The 22,366-nt window shown below is 40.2% G+C and overlaps 1 protein-coding gene across 6 annotated transcripts in view; it reads left to right on the forward strand.

Moving 5' to 3' along the window:
* The window catches only part of PRR16 (proline rich 16), a 228,399-nt gene that overhangs the window by 134,554 nt on the left and 71,479 nt on the right, over nucleotides 1–22,366 (forward strand). For 4 of the 6 annotated variants that reach the window (XR_006580126.1, XR_006580128.1, XR_006580127.1 and 1 more), the window contains one exon: nucleotides 10,788–11,686. Coding sequence is in view for 1 of the 6 variants with exons in the window: in XM_045020093.1 (XP_044876028.1) it covers nucleotides 10,788–11,546 (759 nt within the window). In the remaining 5 variants the exon portion in view is untranslated. Of the gene's footprint in view, nucleotides 1–8,146; nucleotides 8,164–10,787; nucleotides 12,721–22,366 lie in introns of those variants that run through there. The other 2 variants (XR_006580130.1, XM_045020093.1) reach the window with 2 other exon arrangements.

Here is a 22,366-nt window from a genome sequence, read left to right on the forward strand (position 1 = left end):
AGGGCCAAAACCTGATCCCTTTGGGACCCCACTAGAAACACTTTTGTTCACTGATAGTTCCCCATTTACAATGGTGATATGAGACCTATTAGCCAGCTTTTAATCCACTTAATATGTAGCAGGTAAATTTTATATCTTCCTAGTTTTTTAATGAAAAATGCTTTGCAGGCATCTAAGTATTTTACATCAACCAAACTTGTAATCTCATCAAAATAAGTTGTCAAGTTAGTTTGACAGGATGTATTTTCCATAAAGATTGTGGTAATTGGCATTAATCATATTACCCTCTTGCAATTCAGTACTGATCAAATTTCGTGTCAACTGCTCCATTATTTTGACCAGGATCAATGTCAGACTGACAGGCCTATAATTATTCAGGTCATCCCATTTACCCTTTTTAAAAATATTGGCACATCATTAGTTTTCTTCCAGGCTTCTGGAACTTCCCTTTTTTCCCATTTGTTATATATAATTTTTTATAGCTGCCTTCACTTCCCCTCTAAACAAGGTCATTTTTTTAACCAATATGGCTGCTTTCCTTGATTGTGGTTTTGTGACTTTTGGGGATCTAGTAATTTTTGACTCATAATTGTTTTCAGCTTTGTGAAACTGGCCCTTTTAAAGCACCGAGTGTGTGTGTGTGTGTTTCTCTCACTGGTCTGGATTTTATTCTGTTTGCACATAATCAAGGTGGTCAAGTCATGATCACTTGTACCTAAGTTAGCATTAATTTTTATTTCTAGTATCAATTCTTCCTTATCTGTCAAGATGGGAGCTAATATAGAATTCCCCCAAGTTGGACGCAACAATTCTTGAGTTAGGGAATTGTCATCTACAATGTTTTGAAATTCCAAGGAAGTTTTAGTACTGGCAGCATGAGATCTCCAGCATATGTCATTCAAATTGGAGGCCCGCATTATCATGCAGATTTATTTTTCTTACACATTATACAGTAAAAGCCTTTTTATCCAGCATGTTGGGGGAATGGGGGTGCCAGTAAGGGAAAATTCCGGTTAACTAAGAGGGAGGGAGTTTGGGTGCGTGAGAGGGTGCGGGGTTGGAGCACGAGAAGGGATGTGGGACGCAGGACATGGTCTCTGGGAGGGAGTTTGGGAGTTTGGGTGAGAGGGGGCTCGGGGCAGGGGGTTTTGTGGTGTCAGATCTGGAGGGCACTCATCTAGGGTGGTTCCCCACAAGCGGCAACCTGTCCCAGCCGCTCCTAGGCAGAGGCGTGGCAGATGGCTCTGTGCGCGGCCCCTGCCCGGTCTCATGCGCTAGCTCCGCAGCTCCCATTGACTGGGGTGGTGCCTGCAGATGGAGGCAGCACACAGAGCCGCTTGGCACGCCTCAGCCTATGAGCAGCAAGGACAGGTTGCCACTTGTGGGGAGCTGCCCGAGGTGAGTGTCCCGAGATGTGGCACCGCAAAACCTCTCCTGTGCCCCAATCCCATTCTCCAAGCCCTCTCCTGCATCCAAAATTCCCTCCCAGAGCCTGCGCCCCACATCCCCTCCTGCACGCTGAATCCCTTGTGGCCATTCTTCCACCCAAGAGCAGCAGGGACATGTCGCAACTTCTGGGGAGGCACGCGGAACCAGGCAGGGAGCCTGACGGCCCCGTGCCAACCAGACTATAAACTAGCCTTTCTATGAATATCAGAAATGCTGGTTTATAGAGCTTTCTGGTTGGTACACCAGATAACACAGCTTTTCCTGTAGATAAGTAAGAAGGCGCTCATCCTGTACCCAAGTGTGATTTGATGGTTTGTAGAAGACAGCAACTAGTACCTCATCTTGTGCTTGGACATAGGTCTGTAAGTATTCAAGATCATTTTCTTTTGAGTTATCACTGACTTGGAAACAGGTAATACCACTTTTGGTGTAGAGTGCCACTCCCTCTCCTCTTCTGCCCGCTCGATACTTCCTGAACAGGTTAGAACTGTTAATTTTAGCATTTCAGTTTTGGAAATCATCCCACTAGGATTCAGAAATACCAACTAGGTCAAATTTATGCTCATAAATGAGTAATATCAGTTCTTTTTGTTTGTTACCCAGGCTCTTACATTGGTATATAGACAATTCAGTAATTTCTTTTCTTTATGTCCTTTCATTCCTTGATTAATTTTGTTCTCAACATCTTGGTTTTGTGTTGAATGCTCATATCTTCCCTATTCCTCCCCTTCACTTTTGTTATCAGTTTAATTTCCTCATGGCTACTCTAGCCAACCTGTCTCCAAAAAGATTGGTCCTTCTTCTACTGAGGTGGAGGCCACTCAAACTATCCCCCCTTTAGAAGGTGTACCAATGTTCCATAAAACAAAAATCTCCACCGTATGCCACTTACCTAGCGAGCGATTCCCTTTCAGAATCTTCAGCCTTCTGTCTTCTGTTTCTCATGGGACAGGAGGGATCTCAGGGAAGATCGCTTGGACATTCATCTTCAGCAGACTTCCAAGTTCCCTGAACTCATCTATCTGTGAGATATCTCACGACATAGTCTCAGTGTTGAAATGAGCAGTTACCAATGGATACTTTCCCATCCACTTCAGAAACCTGTCCAATCTTACAGTGAGGTCTCATGTCTTGGCTTCAGAAAGGTAGCACACTGTCCTTTTTTCTGCCTGTCCCTTGCAGAATGGTCTTTCGACTCTTCTGAGTATTGAATCCCTATGAGGATCATCTATCTTCCTTGGACAGTTGAACTCTTTTTGGACAAGCTTGATTTTCTTACAGGTTGTGCTGAACTGCCATCCACAGGTGCGTCCAGTACACCGCTGTTCTTTTGGGCCAGCTGAACCTTGAGAGGTATCCTCCGGTTTCCATGTTGAGAACCTGATATCAATTTGAAAATGCTATCTGTGTAGAAGTCCTCCTGGTCCTCTTTTCTCTAGTGGCCATAGCTTGCCCATCCTTGTCTTCCTCCAGCCATATATAATGCCACTGTGACCTCTTGGCTCCGGTGGTTACAAACTGCCAGTCCACCTCTCTGACTTCGTAATGGCCAGCTCATTCCTTCCTTTATTCTGGAATACAGAAGTTTCCTGAACCTGGCTGTTAGTGCCTCAACTTCTCTGATTCTCTGTACTGTGTCCACTTACTCATCCAATTCAAGAAACTTCTCTATTTCAGCCAACAATTTTTCACTTCAACTTGCATGTTCCCTTTCTGTCATGGTTCTGGTAACTACAGTGACTCCTAGTACTGAAGTTAAATTTATTTTTGATGTTTTTCAAGCATCTGAAAGGAGTGAGAAGAAGAAAACCTTAAAGATCCACTTGTCGCATATTGAAGCAGCTTTAAACTACAGTTTGATCTCTTTTCTGAACATTTACCATATTCCAGTTTAACCTTTTAATTTGTCTTCATTACAATTCTCTTCAGAGGCTGAGACACTAGAAAGGCTGAATGCTTGAAAGGTATTCTCTGCAGGAATTGTAACTTTTTCAGATCTCTCTCTTTGAACATTCCCCCATTGTTCAGATGGTTGCTGTTTTATCTATTGAGCAGGCCATTTTGTGATTGAGAGTCAGATTTTAAAAATACCATAAAATTGCAGTCTCCAAACTGTATGTGAAAGTAGTTAAATTTAGTACAACACAGAGCAGCCACTCAACAGTAATGACATTTGCTTTAGGTAAGGTCATGCTGTACCATAGGACTCAGTTGGTGCAACCCTTATTCTTGTTGATGAACAGTTGCTTACATGAGTAGTCCCATTACTCCTGTAATCAAGGGCTGAGCAAGGTGAGTTAAGGTTGCACAATCTGGCCCTGTTTGTTGATGGATTTCAGAAGTAGTTCTGAGATTGACTACTTGGGTGTTTTAAAGAGGAACTTCCGTAACAAGGATTTTTTCCAAGCATATAATAAATGTATTAACCTGCTATGCTTTATTTGTATGTATTTTTGATACATTTACTAATTACTATACCATAGTTATTTATTTTTAAACAAATACTTGCTCTTCCTGGGCTTGTATATATAAGAATTTTAGTTTTGCTTTTAATTCACATTGAATGCCAGTTCTAAAAGGGAATTTTAAATTATTGTGTACCTGCTTAAAAATACCACCTTGCTGTTCAGTGGTGCTTTTGACTTCATTGCAGGACCCAATTATGAAGGAGAAATATAACATGGATATCAGACTTGATTTAATCCTTGAATCTAACTACAGGAATCAGGGCTGTGGAGCTCTGATGATGGAAAGCCCTACCAGAACAGAAGTGCAGTATCACCAGAGGCATGTAGCTCCACATATCCAGTGAAGTGGGAGCTGAGTATTGGCAACCCAGACAGTAGTGGGGTTGACCAAGACACTCAGGAGATGTGGCAGATCTCCAGGACAGCTTCAGCAAGAACACTCTTACGAAGTTCTGCACAGTTCTTCCCAGCTCCTTACAAATACTACAAGGGAGTGCAGGCAACAGAGGAGCTGTCATGTGTCTTTCCCTAGGACTGGATTCCTCTATTGGGATAGCCGCCCCTTGGGAGCAGAGAGGTACCTCTCCCCCACTCACAGGTGTGAATCAGGTGCAGTTACTAAAGGAAACTAGACATGCTTTTAAAAAATAAATAAATATTTTCTTTTTTACTCCAGCAGGAAAACCTCCTTTTGCGATGGAAATTGGTTTCTAGTTGCAAACTTGCATTTTCTATTGTGCTAATAGTCTCAGGATACTTCTCCTGTGATGCAACTATTTTCTACATACTGTTTTCCTACTTGGATTTTAATTTTTTGGGCAAATAGGCAGAACAAAATGACAGTGAACAGAATCATGATTTATTATGGGAAGGAATCAAGGCAGATAATCTGCGCTATTCTTCCAAAGCCATTCTCAGTGCCTTTTTCCAAATGAGGAAGTGGACAGAAATTTCCAACATGTACTACACACTTGCCAAGGGACAAAAGATAAACTCATTAAAGTCATTTAAAATTGAGGCATACTTCGGCCTGGGCTTTACTATGAATTCTGGGGAAAATCTTGTTCTGGCAGGGGGATAGACTGAATAGACTAAAAGTTTTTTTCCATCACTAATTGCTATTGCTCTATGATCCGTGTACACAGTGCTTAAACTGGAGCTGTGTACTCCTACCAAGGGTGCAGTATGACCTTCTCAAATTGATGCTTACCAACTTTGTCTCTGTAAATTATATTGTGATGAGGGACAGATTTGTGTGTAACAATCTGCTCTTTGGCAGGAATCAGCTTTTCATTGTGTGTGTACAGAACTAAGCACAATGAAGTCCTGATCCCTGATTGGGACTTCTAGCCACTATTACAATGCAAATAAATCAGAATAACTGGCATAGATTTTTGGTTTGGAAAATGTACTAGTTTTTGTTAACCTGCTACTTGTTGCATTCGCACTTCAGCATTTGACCATTCTCCAGAAACAACCTACACTTTCAGTTGAACTAAAAATCTTCAGCAATTATGTGTTTGCAGTAAGTAATAAGAGTGATTACTGGTTTATTTGAGGGCAAATATATACGTTTTACTTAATTTATTTCTATGGAAATATGTGCTAAAACCTGGTCAGCCTGTCAATTTATGCTTTGATGTTTTTCTTCCTCTTCATTCAGAATTTTAGATTTGAAATTCCAAAAGAATTCATATCAAGTTCAAGAAAGATTTGGTTGTTTATTAAGCTGATCTCTGTCAGCCAAATCTTTGGCTAATCATATTGCATAACAAGAGGCACTGCTCTGACCTCGTCACCTGAGCAACCTTCCCTGTTTGTCCAATCTACACTGGCCATGTTGGTTACTGCATTCCCCCCAATTACCCAAAGCCCTTTGAGGGAAAGGGTGATAGGAAGCAAGGGAGACTGAGACTAAGTGGGATGGGCAGGATTCTGTGTTCACAAGAGACGTACAGCTCCCCTTGGCATTTTGACATATCTGCTTAATCTGTTATTAAACATTGTTCAAAGCCAAGCGTAATACCAATCAGGTCTTTAACAGTCAGGTCAGTATGCTTTCACCACTCCAAGCAACCGTGGCCACACTGGTCCTTACTGGAACAGCTCCTGTGGTAGTTAGGAGATTGCCACTAGATATGTCTTTTCTACCCCCTTGCCTTCAGTTGCCTAATAACCCTGTTCTCTCCCTGGCTGACAGCTTAGCTTAGCTATCTTCTCTGATCTGTGCTGTATTATTCAGTTCTGTAGCTGTTACTTGTTGGCACAGAAAACTTTGACTCTTGACTCTTCCTGGGCCCAGTTCTCCAAGCAGCTCTGTACAGGCAGACCCTTACACTCATGTGAAGCTATACTGAGCCTGTGTGGATCAGCTTGCATTATCAGGGCCCAGTGTCCCATTCATCCTGGTAGATTCATAGTTCTGTCACAGGGTATGTCTACACTACCCGCCGAATCGGTGGGTAGTGATCGATCTATCGGGGATCGATGTATCGTGTCTCATCTAGATACGATACATCGATCCCCGAATGCCCTCCTCGTCGACTCCGGAACTCCACCAGGGTGAGAGGCAGAAGCGGAGTCAATGGAGGAGCAGTGGCCGTCGATCCCGCGCTGTGAGGATGCGAAATAAATCAATCTAAGTCAAGCTAAGATATGTCAACTTCAGCTATGTTATTCTCGTAGCTGAAGTTGCGTATCTTAGATCGATTCTCGCCCTCTCTCCCCCCAGTGTAGACCAGGCCACAGACTCCCTATGTGACTTTAAGGAGTCACTTAATCTGTTTATCTCAGTTCCACATGTGTAAATTGGAGCTAGGACTGTATTATTTTTTTCTCCTTGTAAGATCTTTTGAGAAGGAAGTGACTGTTACTGTGTGTTTGTACAGTGACCAGCACAGAGGGAATCCAACTACATTTTGAGGCCACTGGGCATTACCTAAATACAAATAGGGGAGAGAAATAATATACTCTCCCCTTTCGGGGGGGGGGAGAAAGAGGGTGAAGCTGGTGAGGTGCTGCACCTCTCATAGTATCTCATCTCCATCTTCATCAGAACCAAATTCTTCTGATGCAAATATATACCTCTGAGGGTAGAATTTGGTCCTTATTTGTTTATCACAAAAAAACAAAATGCCAAATCTGAGACTTCAAGACAGAGAAGAATTTGTCTCTTAATTAACAAATATATGTTGAATCTATTGGGTCCTCAGAGAAAGAAAAAAAATGTAATGACAATTTTTTTCAGATTGCTGGCTTTTTTTTTTCTCTTGGGAGTTATTTTCCTATAGCCAGTCTGTTGAACCATTCATACAAAATGATGGTGTCCAAATTAGCCGTTACCACTCAAGAAAGAGATCTTGGAGTCATTGTGGATAGTTCTCTGAAAACATCTGCTCAATGTGTAGCGGCAGTCAAAAAAGCTAACAGAATATTAGGAACCATTAAGAAAGGGATAGATAACAAGACAGGAAGATATCAGACTGTCTCTATATAAATCCGTGTTACACCCACATCTTGAATGCTGCATATAGACGTGGTCACCTCATCTTAAAAAAGATATATTGGAATTGGAAAAGGAATAAAGAAGGGCAACTAAAATGGCTAAGGTAAGGAACAGCTTCCGTATGAGGAGAGATTTAAAAAGACTGGGATTTTTCAGCTCGGAGAAAAAAGAACTAGATAAGTTCCTGGAGGATAGATCCATTAATGGCTATTAGCCAGGATGAGCAGGGGTGCAACACCATGCTCTGAGTGTCCATACCCTCTGTTCTCCAGAAGCTGGGAATGGGCGACGGGATGGATCACTTGATGATTCCCTGTTCTGTTCATTCCCTCTGGGGCACCTGGCACTGGCCACTGTTGGAAGACAGGATACTGGGTTAGATGGAGCATTGGTCTGACCCAGTATTGCTGTTCTTATGTTTTATGTTATTCAGAGTACAGTAGAACCTCCGAGTTACAAACACCTCGGGAATGGAGGTAACTCTGAACAAAATGTTATGGTTGTTCTTTCCAAAGTTTACAACTGAACATTGACTTAATACAGCTTTGAAACTTTACTGTGCAGAAGAAAAATGCTGCTTTACTTTTTTTTTAATAGTTTGTTTAACACAGTACTTACTGTACTTTTTTTTTTTTTTAAATTTTGTCTCAGCTGCTGCTTGATTGTGTCCTTTGAGATGTGTGGTTGACTGGTCAGTTTGTAACCCTGGTGTTCATAACTCTGAGGTTCTACAGTATACAGGTATTGACCTCTTTTAAAGTGAACTGAAAGTGAAAAAGAAGTTCAGGCTTTATTGTATGTGAATTTTTGCAAATGTGAAAAAGCAAAAGGTTGAGAGTACTAAATTTGAGATATGTGAAAGATTCTTGGATACTGTACAAGAAGTGTTACAAATATTTGTTCAAATTCCGAACAGCTGTTCGGTTTAACTATTTGGTGTTGCTTACCAGCACTCATGCAGATGAGTTGTTGGTTTGGATGAATGATTGATGCCTGTCCTTAGTAGATGACATTTGCTGCTGTGCAGTGGGCCAACACAAGGCTTGTACACCATTTAAATAGGAATCGGCCTTGTGTTGGCCACTTGCGCAGAGTTGAATGTCATCATGTATGTATGTATACTTGTATTAAGATGAGAATAAGTGTGTTCACTATTTGTTGTTCATTATTAACTCTGTTGTTCACATCATACATCTCAATAAGTTAAATAAAACGATGAAATACTTTTGTTGGAAAGTTGCAACATAACATTATTTAATTTCTTTGTATCTAGAACCCTAACACACAAGAACCAAAAACAGAGAGAGGTAAAGCAGGCACAGCTCAACCCACCTTCATCTAAGCTGTGTCTGCAGACTATCTCTGCTGAAGACTCAGATCATGAATTTCCTTCTGGAGCTCCTTATTCTTCATAATTTTAAAACAGATTTCAGTACACCACAATTATTCTCCTTGTTTGTAATCTCTTCTGCTCCATTGAGGAAGCAGAAACAATATCATGTGACTTGTGACCTGTCATACACTAAACACAGAATAGTCAATGTGAGCCGTTTGCCAGGACCATGAAGGATGAAATTTGTTTGCATAAATTATAATATTCAAATATTGAGAAATAGAAGTACTTCCATAGGCCACATTTACCCTATGGGCACTACAGTGGCATAGCTACGATGGCGTAACTATGGTGCTGTAACCCTTTAGGGTAGATGCAGACTACAGCACTGGAAGAGGTTTTTCTGTTGTTGTAGGAACTCCATTTGCATGAGTGATGGTGTCTAGTTCAATGGAAGCATTCTTCTGTCACCCTAGCCGTATCTACACCGGGGGTTAGATCACCATAGCTGTAGATTTTTCACACCCCTGAGTGCCATGTAGCAATGTCAATCCTGTTTTAAATGTAGACCAGGCCATAGAAATTCCAAATGATTCTAAAGAGAAAAGGGGCTAAATTCTTCAGGTAATTTACTTACAAAGAATAATTAGACTAGCTTAATAAATATTGCTGTATTATCTTGAATTTCAACCTTTTCGGAAGAATTACAACAGAATTAATGTATTGTCACTTTGAAACTTATAGTTCACAAAAATACCTGAATTACAGTCCTTTGTTCTACTAGCATCTAGACAGACTTTGGATAAGTGATTTCAAAGCACATGTAAATAATTGAATCTCCTTTAAAGAGGCTACTTGAATCTCTCTCCTTTTGAATAATCCTTTGGTTAAGTCAAGGACATCAATGTGTTACCCTACAAGTAGAAACAAAACTTGTTATATGAAAACATTCTAAAAATGGAAAATAAGCTTAGCTATAGCATTTCTACAATTGGATGTTGTCCGGGTACAACCTGCAATGGTAATAAGGGCATGGGAAAGGTATTTTCATCTTTTTTTTTTTCAAATTTGTATTTCCCTCCTATGCTTTTACGGCTGTATTTACCTTAAGGGTTAATGAACTAAGTACTGAATAGGGTGCATTTTTCAGGAGAGGCTTTTAATCATAGTGTACAAAGTTTTGTATACCTAGCGGAAGGCAACATTACATAATATATAAACAAAACATATAAAGTATGATCATAAATTGGAAAATAGACTAGATTACAAAAACCTAGATACTAGGGAAGTGAGTGTAAGCACATTAGAAGTATGGTAGTTAGAGAATCCTCTTAATATAAAATGCATGAAATAGAGTGAATTATCCCCTTCAGGAATAAACAGTAACAATATCTTTATCTTATAAATGATACTGTTTCAGATTTGGTTTAGGGGGAGTCAGATATCGCAAGTAAATAGTCACAAAAGTAGAATGTGTGGTTCAAGATAATCTGGTAACTGCTACTCGCTACTTGTGTTAAAATTGCTTTTATAGGCATTTATGTTAACTTTTGACGATATATTCACAATATCTCCAATTCTGAGATACATGTTTAAATCTGGATTTTGTTAAAGGTCAAATCTAACAGATCTTCTACAATAGGTCTGGTTTCAGAAATCATCCTGAACAAACGGAGGTTAAATCATTCAGCCTTCCCCTACACGGTGAGGCAAACTGTGTTACTGAAGGATTATAGTTTACACAGCGTGTTATTGGTAGGTAAGCCCTGGAGAAAAAACACAGAATTTAATTGTGGAAAGGCTAAAATTGTATTTCCATTGTATTCAGATGAGAGGACTAATAACAGATTTTTTTAAAAAAAAATTAAACTAGATTTAGACAAGAAGAGAAAAGAAACAATGGTTCATAACATTGAATATTAAAATGTTTCAGTTCCAGGAAGGGGATAAAGATGATTGTGAACAAAGCTTTGTTTGTTTGCCTTTACTGTGGCGAACCTTTATCACTGTTTGTGTTCTGATTTCCATGCAGGTGGTTGACCAGATTGACACATTGACATCTGACCTGCAGCTGGAGGATGAGATGACAGACAGTTCCAAAACTGATACGCTGAACAGCAGCTCAAGCAGCACAACAGCGTCCAGCTTGGAGAAAGCCAAAGTGTGTGCCAAGGCACCTCTCATCAAGCCCCCAGCACACCCATCTGCCATTCTCACCATACTGAGGAAACCCAATCCACCACCACCTCCACCACGGTTGACTCCTGTGAAGTGTGAAGACCCTCACAGGCCAGTTCCTTCTGCCAACCCTGTAAAGACTAATGGGACCCTACTTCGAAATGGAGGTTTACCAGGAGGACCAAACAAGATTCCTAATGGGGATGTATTTTGCATACCTAATAGTAACTTGGACAAAGTTCCAATGCATCCTCTGATTCATAGACCTGATAAAGACAGGTGTCCTCAGACAGGAACACGGGAACGAGTGAGATTTAGTGAGAAAGTGCAGTACCATGGCTATTGCCCTGACTGTGACGTTCGGTATAACATTAAAAACAGGGAGGTCCACTTACATAGTGAGCCGGCCCACACACTGGGAAAGCTTCCTCACCAATGTCCTCCTTTACCACCACCGCCTCCCCCTCTCCCTCCATTGCCTCTAGAAAATGGAGGGTTGGGAATAAGCCCCAGTAATAGCTTTCCCCCTCTCAGACCTGCAACTGTGCCTCCACAAACTGCACCAAAACCCCAGAAGACCATCTTAAGAAAGTCAACCACTACAACGGTGTGATGTATGCCACTTGAAAAACTGTTTGTTTTTTTCCTATATATAAACATAAACAAATAGGTAATGAGCACTTTCTACTCAAGCAATAAAAAGCCCAAATATATTACATCCTGTGTTCAGTGAAGTGGCATAAAAATCATATGGTAAGTACAAAGAAAATTGTTCACCAATGTCACATGTTTGCACCAAAGAACTTCATTATTAAAAGCTCCAGTATAATGAGCATGCTACGGGTCATGAGCTGTTAAAAGTGATTGCAGCTGAACAGCTCTAACTATGGTCTAAGCAATGTTAATAGTTCATCTCAAAAACATCATATCTGTAGTAGCAATTAGATGTGAAGTTAAGTCTTCCTCAGACAATAGAATAATTAGTACTGTGGGTGTTTTGTAGTGCAGGACATTTTTAAAATACATTTGCTAGGAACATAATGTATGATTATGTGGAGCAAAATGTAACTCCAGCTAATGTTTCCTGATTGAATCTTAACAAATGAGTTTTTATATGCCTGGTTGCTTGAATCAAGGGTATCTTGTCTGGAGCTGTGCATTATGGTGCACAGTTTTAAGCCAGCTTGTTTTTTGTTCTCTGGTCTAGAGATGAATAGGCAATTGGAAGGCATGTTGATATGATCTTGGCAAAACAAACAATATTCAAGTTTGGTTCTGAAACACTCAATAATCAAAAAGCAGAGAGAGGAATGCCATGCTTTTAAATGAGGAAGCATGGCCTGATGAGTTATTTTCTGCTTCCATTGTTCCATCTCATGTGGGGATAATACTTATCTACCTAACATGGATGAGATGTGTAGGTTAATGAGTTAGAGCCCAGTCCTAAAGTCCTTACTCAAGTTTTCCTGAGGCAAATCTCCTATGGAGGACAATGGAAATTGTGTGTACAGTCTTCAGGGATTGGTGCTTAATACTTGTAAAGAGTTTTGAAGATGAAAAGCACTGTGTAATGACTAAGTATTAACATGCACAACAAGACATTTCTCTTGTTATGACATTTTGGTGGCTTAACCCAATTAAAATTCTTACCAGTGAGAAAACTCTCCAATATGTTTTCATTGTTTTACAGAAAAGAATGTTTGTTGTTAGGCGGAATGTTGGCTCCTTGGGTTTTAAAAGCAGGTGATCAGTGAAAGAGATGTTATAGGAAACCTTTTCTTCACAAAGTCCCTCCAAAAATAAGCTTGCAAATGACCTAAACACCTGAATGTCAGCAGATGTTACTTGAGTTACACACAAAACATGCACTTAGGCTGTTTAGCTCTGAAAGGGTTGGACAAGGTTGGCATTTGTGGGGTCTTATTAACCAACACAGAAATATGTCAGTCCCTTATGTTTGCATAGAGCAATAGAAATTCAGCTGCTAAATCCTTCAATTCAATTGCTAAATCCTTATGAAACTTTTACCGATAATAAAGGTTGAATTTTGTGCAAATATATCTCTGGAGTTTAAAGCCTCCCATTGCACTATACTGTGTGGTTTACCCAACCATCATGATGCAGAGATGTCATTATCTCATGCATTTGATCGGGGTAGGCAACGTATGGCATGCGTGCCGAAGGCGGCATACAAGCTCATTTTCAGCGGCACTCACACTGGCTGGGTCCTGGCCACCGGCCCAGGGGGCTCTGCATTTAAATTTAGTTTTAAATGAAGCTTCTTAAACATTTTAAAAACCTTTTTTACTTTACATACAACACTAGTTTAGTTATATATTATAGACTTATAGAAAGAGACCTTCTAAAAACGTTAACATGTATTACTGGCACGCGAAACCTTAAATTAGAGTGATTAAATGAAGACTCGGCACACCGCTTCCGAAAGGTTGCCGACCCCTGCATTTGATCATGTTTGCCACGCTTTCCACTGTTTTTCAATCCCATAATTTGCATCATTATAATGCCTTTACTATTTGTATGAGCATATTTACAGATGTCTTTGATCTCTGAAAGTCACTGGAAGACCCTCTGCCCTGCTCATGAGGCTCCAGAGCAGCTCCTCCTTCCATTAGGAATTTACATTTAAAATATGGTGAAACTGTGTGCAGAACTTCTTTACACACAAACAACACAACCACACAGTGGCTGCTATTAAAAAGGAAAGATTTATCATGTGATGCTGCCTCTATCATAAGTCATATGTACCTACTTGTGTAATTTAACTTAATCAGAAAAATCCTTCTATACTGAAGGAATTGTATTATGTGCATATCCTGATGTATGTACAATCAGTTGTGTGTTTATATAAGATTTGTGCAATCTTATATAAAATAAGATTTACAATACTTTTAAAAATGTAACACCCTGTCTCTTCTTGGGTTTTGTTCTATTGCCATTCCCTTTTCCGTTCCTTTCACTTGGTGCACCTAGTCCTGCATTTTCTTTTCATTACCTGTTAGTTCCACGTCTAAAATTGCTGTTTGAAATACTTTAAAGAATTCCATTTACTTTTTCTCTGTCTATTTTTTCTCTTTGCTGGCTGAAGACTTTATTTATTTATTTATTTTGCCAGTGAAGCTTTTTCGGCTTCACATTTATCTGCATTCTAGCGGGTCCCTATTGTGATAATATCTCTGTGCTGGGATCTCATTCCTACTATGTCTGTCCCTTATCTTTGTTCTGGGGCTAGGCGCAGCAGCTCCCAAGCCTACTAAGCTGATTTCCAGCAACCAAGGCTCTGATACCACTTCCTCAAAATGATTAATGCAGCAAATAGGTGGTTTGACAACTTTTCTGCCTCTCAAAATGGCTCCCTCTTTCCTTTCCAGAACTGAATTGTGCATGCTGATTGACATCCTTTTGTTCCCTTTCTAGAACTCATAGGTTGAAATGGGAGTTGTGACATTGACTTCAGTGGGTCCAGGATTTTACCCACTGTGTCTCCTTCTACCAACCATTTATTTTTAGTATGAAATTCTCACTATTGATAGGTTCTATCAGATAAAAACTTCACAACAGAAAGAAGTGCAAATTAATTAGTATTTGGAATCATTCAAGACTGAGAACCCAGGATGCAAATAGCAAACTAAATTCTACTTTTATTATCTATTAAAAGAAATAAAGGAAAAACATACAAGTGATAAAACAATGCAATTCCGTTCTGTAGTTCTTGGCTGGCTTTGTAGAGCAATGTGTGATGTAGAGTTTGGAGCATTTCACATTTCATTCAGATAACAGCATTCATTGCCAATCACATTAAACAATAGGCTCAAATTAGGTGAAAATTTCTTACTACATTTTTCAAGTAAAATATTGAAATTTGAAAAGTTTTCTCTTATTCTAGCTGTCACTTTTTCAGTATGAGATCTAAATCATATTTATTTTTTCTACTGGAAAATGGAGAATTTTCAGATTACAGTTTAAAAATTGTAAGTAATTCTTAGCTGGTCATTAATGTGAAAATGTTTAGATGTTACTCCAGGTAAGCATTTAGTATGCACGGAGTGTGGGATAATATTTAGTCTCTATCCAGGTTACAGGTCCAAGGGGAGGCAGCTGACTAGAGACCTAGGACCTAATGAAGGATTCTCCACTGCTTGTGTCAGGCTCGACTCAGTTCTTCTCCCATAAACTCATCCAAGCTTTCCTTTCCTATGTTCTGTCCCTAGACTCTGCAGGAACTGGTGGACATCATTCCATCTCCTACTTAACCATCATACCATACAGAGATGCCTCTCTCTGACCTATGTGGTAATTGTGCATCTCACTTAAGTATTAAGTTTTCAGTCCTCAGCTTCTGCAGAAAAATGGTCTGTGAGGAACTTTTAACTTCAAGCCTAGGCTTTCCACCCTGAATATTCTACATAGCCCAGTTGCTGAACTTTTAACCTCACGCACTCACATTCTATTTCCCATCTGCTCTCTGTCTCAGTCTACTTCTGGGAATCTTTTTTGGTCCCTTTCTAGAAGCTTTCTGAGTTCCTAATAACAAAACAGTCTTTCCTTCTCCACTTTCGCACAAAACATTATATTATTGAATTAAAGCCTAAATTTTCAAATAGGTGCACAAAATTACCTTGCATGTGTTAGATATTTAATAGGCCATAGTTGAGATTTTCAAAGCAGTCTAAGGAATTTAGACATAACTTCCATTAACTTTAATAGAAAATATGTCCAAAAGTGTTGTGTCCACACATCTGGTATTTGTGTATATGCGCATAAGTCGTATCAGTGTTCAAATTCTGCCTTTATTGCAGACTCCCTGTATTACTACTTCATCTCTCTCTGTCTTGATTCCCCATCTATAAAATGGTGATGATAGTAATTGCCTTCTCCCACTCTATGCCTGACATGTCTCTATAGATTGAGTTCTGCAAGAGTTGTCTCTTACGAGTTTGCACAGTGACTAGCACAATGACGCTCTGATATCTGTTGAAGTCTCTAGGTATAAATAATAATTGCACTATGAAAAAAAAGTGTATATCATCCTGGGGAGAAACACCAAATCATGGACATAATTATAGCCCCCTTCTCCTCCCTCCAATGGAAAAAACACCCATACAGGCATGAAGGAATAATAGCACTTCTTTCTCTTTACAAAAGTTAGCCCAGTGTGGAGGGGCAAGTGAGAGGAAGCTATCAGTGGGGTGAGGAGCCTGCAGTGCTTAGCACTGAATCCAGTTGTGTTCAGTCTCGCCGTTTGCTCTTTCCCATACAAAAGAAATGCTCCTTGCTCAGTGGCATTTAAAGGAAACTCTGAAGACAACCAGCCACCAGAGGGAGCAGCAGGGATGCGTGATTTGGCCCATAGTCATTACATATAGAAACTATGCGTGTGCTTTGCATTTACAAAACAAGTTTTGTCTCAATTTTCATAGTAGTTATTTAGCACATCAGTATGAACATGCCAGCATTAATTCACTTTGTCTCTGCTTTTGTATATATCTTTTAAGACGGCATGATGCTTTGGGCCAGAAATGAATTTCCAAAGCATGAAAGGTTTCATTTTTCTGCAATACTTGCTAAATCAGTCTTACAGCTGACCATATTATCTATTGAGCATATTATAGATGATGGCCCAATATCTTTGATCTCTCTTAATGCTTCTCTGGTCTTTCTTCTATTGTGAGTTACTTTTACCAATATAATAATTGTACAGTTTTAATCTGAACTTTATTTTGTCATGTTAAAATAAGTAAATTTACAAACCATTGGAGGCAAATTAACTTAAAGCTTTATAATGTTGTCTGGGAACCTGTAATCAAAATTCTACAAGGAATAATGCAATGTTCTATTCAGCCAGCAACGTTTCTTAAATTTAAATTCAAAATGTGAGGATTGTGAAGCATCTTTAAAACATCCACAACACAGTATGTTTCACATCTTCCTGAGAAAGCCGTAACCAGTCAGCCAGAACCAGACAGTTCCAAAGACAGATGATTACTAAAATAAAACATCTTTGTGATAATATATAATATGCTACAGAGGTGGTGACACTATGAATTTCTGTAGCTATATTTTAATATAATCAAAAAGGAAAGGCACTAAATATTATATACAGCTATAGTAAACATGGTTATAGCCATTTCAGACTATTATTCAGCCTTGATCCTTTATTAATACTTTTTAAAGTCTGAATTGTAATACTTATTATTCTCATGTCTAAATCCAGACTTCATACGGTCAAAGAGGAAGAATCCTGGATTCTTCCATTAATTTAGTGGAGGTCTATGGAAGAAGTTTTGGAATTTAAAAATACAGAATAATTGCTATTTGTTTGAATACTATAATTGGTTAAGATGCAAGTGAAGTGAGGAGGCTTTCAGGGAAAGGAACAAGTGGGAATAAAAATGTGTTGTGGCAACTAACCTTTAAAGCTTTTGTTCCAGTTCCACCTCTCACCTCATTTGGACTACTGTGTTTTATTACAGCTTTGCTGATCATAGTTTACTGTTCATAGAAGTAATCAATTCTGATGATGGGTTTTGTGATTTTTTTTTTTATTCTTAAGATGTTTCATGAAATAATGGAAATAAATCACCACATTGTTTGGCTTTATTTGGATAACCCAGTTGTTGGTTTTAGAGTAAGAAAAATACCAAATATATTGTTTAATTACCAGACAGTATTATATGGTTCCTGTGGAGCTGTACAAAACTCTTATTTTTGCACGTTCTAATTATAGCTCCTTTTTTAGTGACTCCATAAACAGTCTGAATAACTGTACACGTAATTGAAGTAGAAATGTTGTAATCATGCTACGAATCATTACCGTGACTACATTTCTTTTGGATTTTATCTTAAAGTAGGTTACATTACAGGGAACATAGTTTTACTTTGATAATATTTTTCTTTCATGGTTTGTATATGTCTACTGGATCTAGAATCCTTCATCGTTTAAAGTACATACTGAAGGTTCTTATGTGCAGTGTAAGTCCAGACATAAAGCAAGAGTGGATTCATAATGAGTTTTTAATAAAATACATCAAAATTAGATTTGTGGGAATAATTTGAAAGGTAAAATCTCTTCAAAGACATGCAGCAGAAGAACAGAAGTGTGGTAAGTACAACATTTGGAACGCTTAATCTGAAAATTACTAGGTACCTATTATGTACCTATATTGTATTTTATAGGGCAAAGTATGATATATGACATATAGTAATTACACACGGGGTCCCTAGCATTTCTGAGTTTATTAGGACTGAATGTGCTGTTGCATAATTTAAAACAGTGGCAGCACTGATGCTGTCGAGTAAGCACACAGCAGTACAGTTCATAAAATCTGCAGTGTAGTTACATCTTCGTTGTGTAGCAATTATATGGCAGTCTTGTTTTATGTGAAACACTAGCTGGGATTTTATCATGCTGGCTTGTTTTGTGATGCAGAAAGAGCCCAAAGACAGTGGGCAGTTTTGTTAATTATATTTTAACTAGATGGCTTGTAGAAGTTGTCATGGGGGGCATGTACAAATGGTATTCATTGACAAATCTGGTTGACTTCTATTCTAGCTGCTGCAGATCAGCCTAACAGTCATTGGTGCCTCTGTGACTTCCTGAGCTTAACAACCATAGACGTTTCACCCCATGTAAAATGGGTACTTTAAATTCCATACAACTCACTGCTGTATATAGCGAATGAGCTCTATGTGGCATCCTCCTGTGGGGAAGGGTGGGAAGATTTTTCCCTTATTGATTTATGTTGTACGTTTTTGGCATTTACTTATTGTTTGTGTGCGCGCATGCATATACTTGCACGTGTAAGATAATATTCCAATGCTATTTGGTTGTGAAGAGCTCATTAACAAAGGCAAAGGTAGATATTTACATGTGATGGGCTACGTTGCTTACATAGTGAGTGTTTACCACTCTGACCACATCCACTTACATCCCTCAGTGTAGGAGCCTCTCTCATTAAAATGAACAAATCCAAATACTGGCAGTATCATACAATAATGGTTCAGTACATTATAAATGAGATTTTTCAAAAGCACCCATTTTAGGTGTGTTGCTCTGATTGACTCTTACTAGAGCTGGGTACCCTTAAGTGCTTTTGAAAATTCTTTCCGATAGTGGTACTGGGTTCTGTTGTGACTCATAGCCATAATCCTACATTTGGGGACAGGGATGAGGCAGAGCCTCAAGGGGTGGTCTAAACTGCAGTGTGAGCCCCTGGTTAGTGGAACTCAAGTGAGCATACCCTGGGATAGAGAGCTTGAGTGACTGCCCAGATTGTCAATCCTAGGGTAAGAATTTTCTAACCGGGCTTGAACCTGGAGTTCTGGCTTCCCCACTCCAGCATGCAGATGTGAGTCCAACCAACTATATCCCCGACTTCCTGGCTCCCTCCTGAAATGTGGCTTCCCTGGACCTTTGACTATGGGAAAACTGTCCACCCCTGCACGTTACAGGAAGTCTGAGCAGGCCATGAACACATCCCTCTGAGCCATCATTTTGGTGTGTACGCTGCCAGCAATATGAAGGAGGCCACATTGTGGACTTTTGTGGGCCAATGAAAGAGGGGGAATAACACCTTTATGAATGTGCTTGGGGCTGGGGAAAGAGATTGCTTGCTTGTGAGGGATTTCAATACTTGGGGAGGTGTGTGGGGTTGATTGCCATGCAATATAGTTATGCATGTTCTGACCACGTAACAGATGGTGGGGAAGGGGTTGTTTTACAGTATGGAGTAATGTAAGGAAGTGATTGAGGTCTGGATGGATGTAGCTAACTTTATTGAGAAACAGTGTTTGCTTACAAATGCCCAGTTGTCCCTGATTATGGTTTCCCTTTAACTATACATTGCATGATGCGATGAAGTGATACCAATTAACTTTTTTCATAAAATAAAAAGCTTTATTTATAAATATATATTAGAAGGGGACAACATTAACCCATTGCCAGACAGGCCTGCTGCAAGTACCACAACAAAATCTTAAATAAATTAAAAAAAAAAAGTGTATGAACAAGTGCAAACAGTGAAACCATGTACAAGACAGAAATCGCCTGCTGTTGCATATACCCCCGTTCTCCTTTCACTTCCTTCCACATTTGCCGTGCACTTTGCATCAGGGGAGGAGGGTGGAGCTGCCTATGGGAGAGGGGATTAATATGGGTCACTGTATGGGGCAGAGTTGCCATGCCCAGCCACTGATTGGGCCTGATTGCATGGGCCACCCAGCCATGGAGTTGTCCAAGTGATTCCTGGATTGCAGCACAGGGTACTGTGGTGGGGGACTCAGGTCATGATGCGGTGTGGCAGGAGCTGGTAGTGTTGTGGCTATTAGTGATAGCAGCTGCTCAAACAGTTCTTTCTGCTGAGTTCCGTCATCTGCCCTTAGCCACCGTTCCTGTTCCAGGAGCTGTGAAGAAAGTGCCTGCTCCTGCACTGCAACCCTGTCCTCAAGCTGTGCAGCCAACCTGAACCTTTCCTCTTGCCTCTCACCATGCCTTTTCTCTAGCCGTAAATCCCTCTGTTTTTGTTACTGGACTTGCTTGGTGGTCCCATCCAAAACCTCAACCATAAGTTCATCAAGGAAACGCTTCCTCTTGGAACAGTCCGTGAAAGTACGTTGACCCATGCTTTTGCTGCAGTGTGGGTGAGCTGTGGAGGTACTACCGGCTGTCAAGGGCCTGGAACAGGACAAGACACGAGGGTTATTGTCTCAAATAGCTCACTGCAGGAGTACAGAAAAAAATCCTTGTGGACATAAAATGATAGTTTTCCAAACTGAACTTCAGTATATTGTGAGAGGAAGGCTTCAGCCCACCCTACTCACAGCCGGTGAAAGAGACAGTAGTCAGTTAAAAAAATCAGTTTCTGTTTTTCTAAAAATCGCACAGCAACTTGGGATCTGGGGGGATGTCAGCTGCCATGTTGCACACAGGTTTCTCTATCATTTCAGGCCTTCCGTATTTTGGAGGATATCACAGTCGTGGTGCCCAGTTGGCAAAGGGAGATGTCATTACAAGCTGCAGGTGGGAAACCAGCAGTGTATGCAACCAAAGTATTCAAATGTGTGGTGACTGAACAGCACATCTACAAGTGGAGTGGGCTACCAACGTAGCCCTGGAAAATATTTCCTTCACTGAGAGTTCCTGCTACAGGAGAAGTTTGCTGCTGTCAGCACCTGGATTGGATCAGAATTCATGAGGGAATCAACAGGTTGATGTGTTAGCTTCCACATGGCTTAGCCTGTTATGACTACATGCAAACACGGAGAACTCGATAGCCTTCCTCCTCCTCCAGACACCTAGCACATTTCTGGACAAAATTTCAAACCCCAGTTGTATTTGGGACAAATGATTTTGTCAGCTATGGACTGCATGGATTACCTCTAACTGAAATGGACTAGATTTGTCAATAAAACATGTTTCCTTCTTTCCTCCCCTCCTCACTGTTTCCAAGTGGCTTGTTGCACTGTTGAATGGTTACAGAGCAGTGTACTTACAGACATGGCAATGTAAGAGTTATTATGCTCTAGCAAAAATCTGCACCTTTTCAGTCAAAATTCTCTTTCAAGATGTTTTTACTCTTTGCCTTTTCCACCGGCCATTTTGAACTTCACATTGTGGGGAGGAGGGGGTGGACGGGGGGGAGGGAGGACAGGCAGGAAGATGCCAAGGAGCTGGCCTACCATCTGCCATTAGTGCTAATAGCTGGGGCTTGTAATAACTTTTGCATTGGTTCATAGAATGGAAATCCCTCCCATTCTTATATTAATAAACATTAAAATGTACCCAGAAAGTTAGCATGCTCCAGGAAGGCTTCTGTCCCATCCGTGTCTGCTGCAGGCTGTTCCTCGGGCTGATGGGGGAGATGGGCATCAAACAGCTCCCCCAAATATGGCTCCAGGATGTGCTGCTTTTGCAACAGTCACTTCACTGTCCTCACTTGGCACCTGCTACTGACTCTCATCAGTCCCCTTGCTGGATTCTGGGGCCAGCAGGTTGCCATCATAGCTGACCAGGTCATCGTGTAGTACCCAGCACACAGTCAAATCCCTCATGAAATGGGCATGATGTCGGTGAGTTGCCTGAGGTGCAGTTCTGGTCCCTGGTTTTACATTACCCAGTCTTGAACTCTTTAATCTGCACCCTGCACTGTCACCAGTCCAGTAAATTTGCAATGCTGTCTTCTTTGCGGTTTGCCTGTATCACTGTATGCCGGTGGTCATTCTTTATGTTCTTACTAAAATCCATTGTTTTGCTGGCCTTACACCAGAGATTTACGAACATCTGGATGTGCTGTTGCAACAATGAAGCAGTGTGCGCTGTAAAGGACTACTTCTGATTGGTCTCCATTGCAAACACAGATGGTTCTCTAAAGGTGTGTTTGCAGCTCAGCAATCAGAAAACAATGGAAAGGTTAAATG

Source organism: Mauremys mutica, chromosome 6, assembly GCF_020497125.1.
Source record: "Mauremys mutica isolate MM-2020 ecotype Southern chromosome 6, ASM2049712v1, whole genome shotgun sequence".
NCBI classification, from domain to species: Eukaryota; Metazoa; Chordata; order Testudines; family Geoemydidae; genus Mauremys; species Mauremys mutica.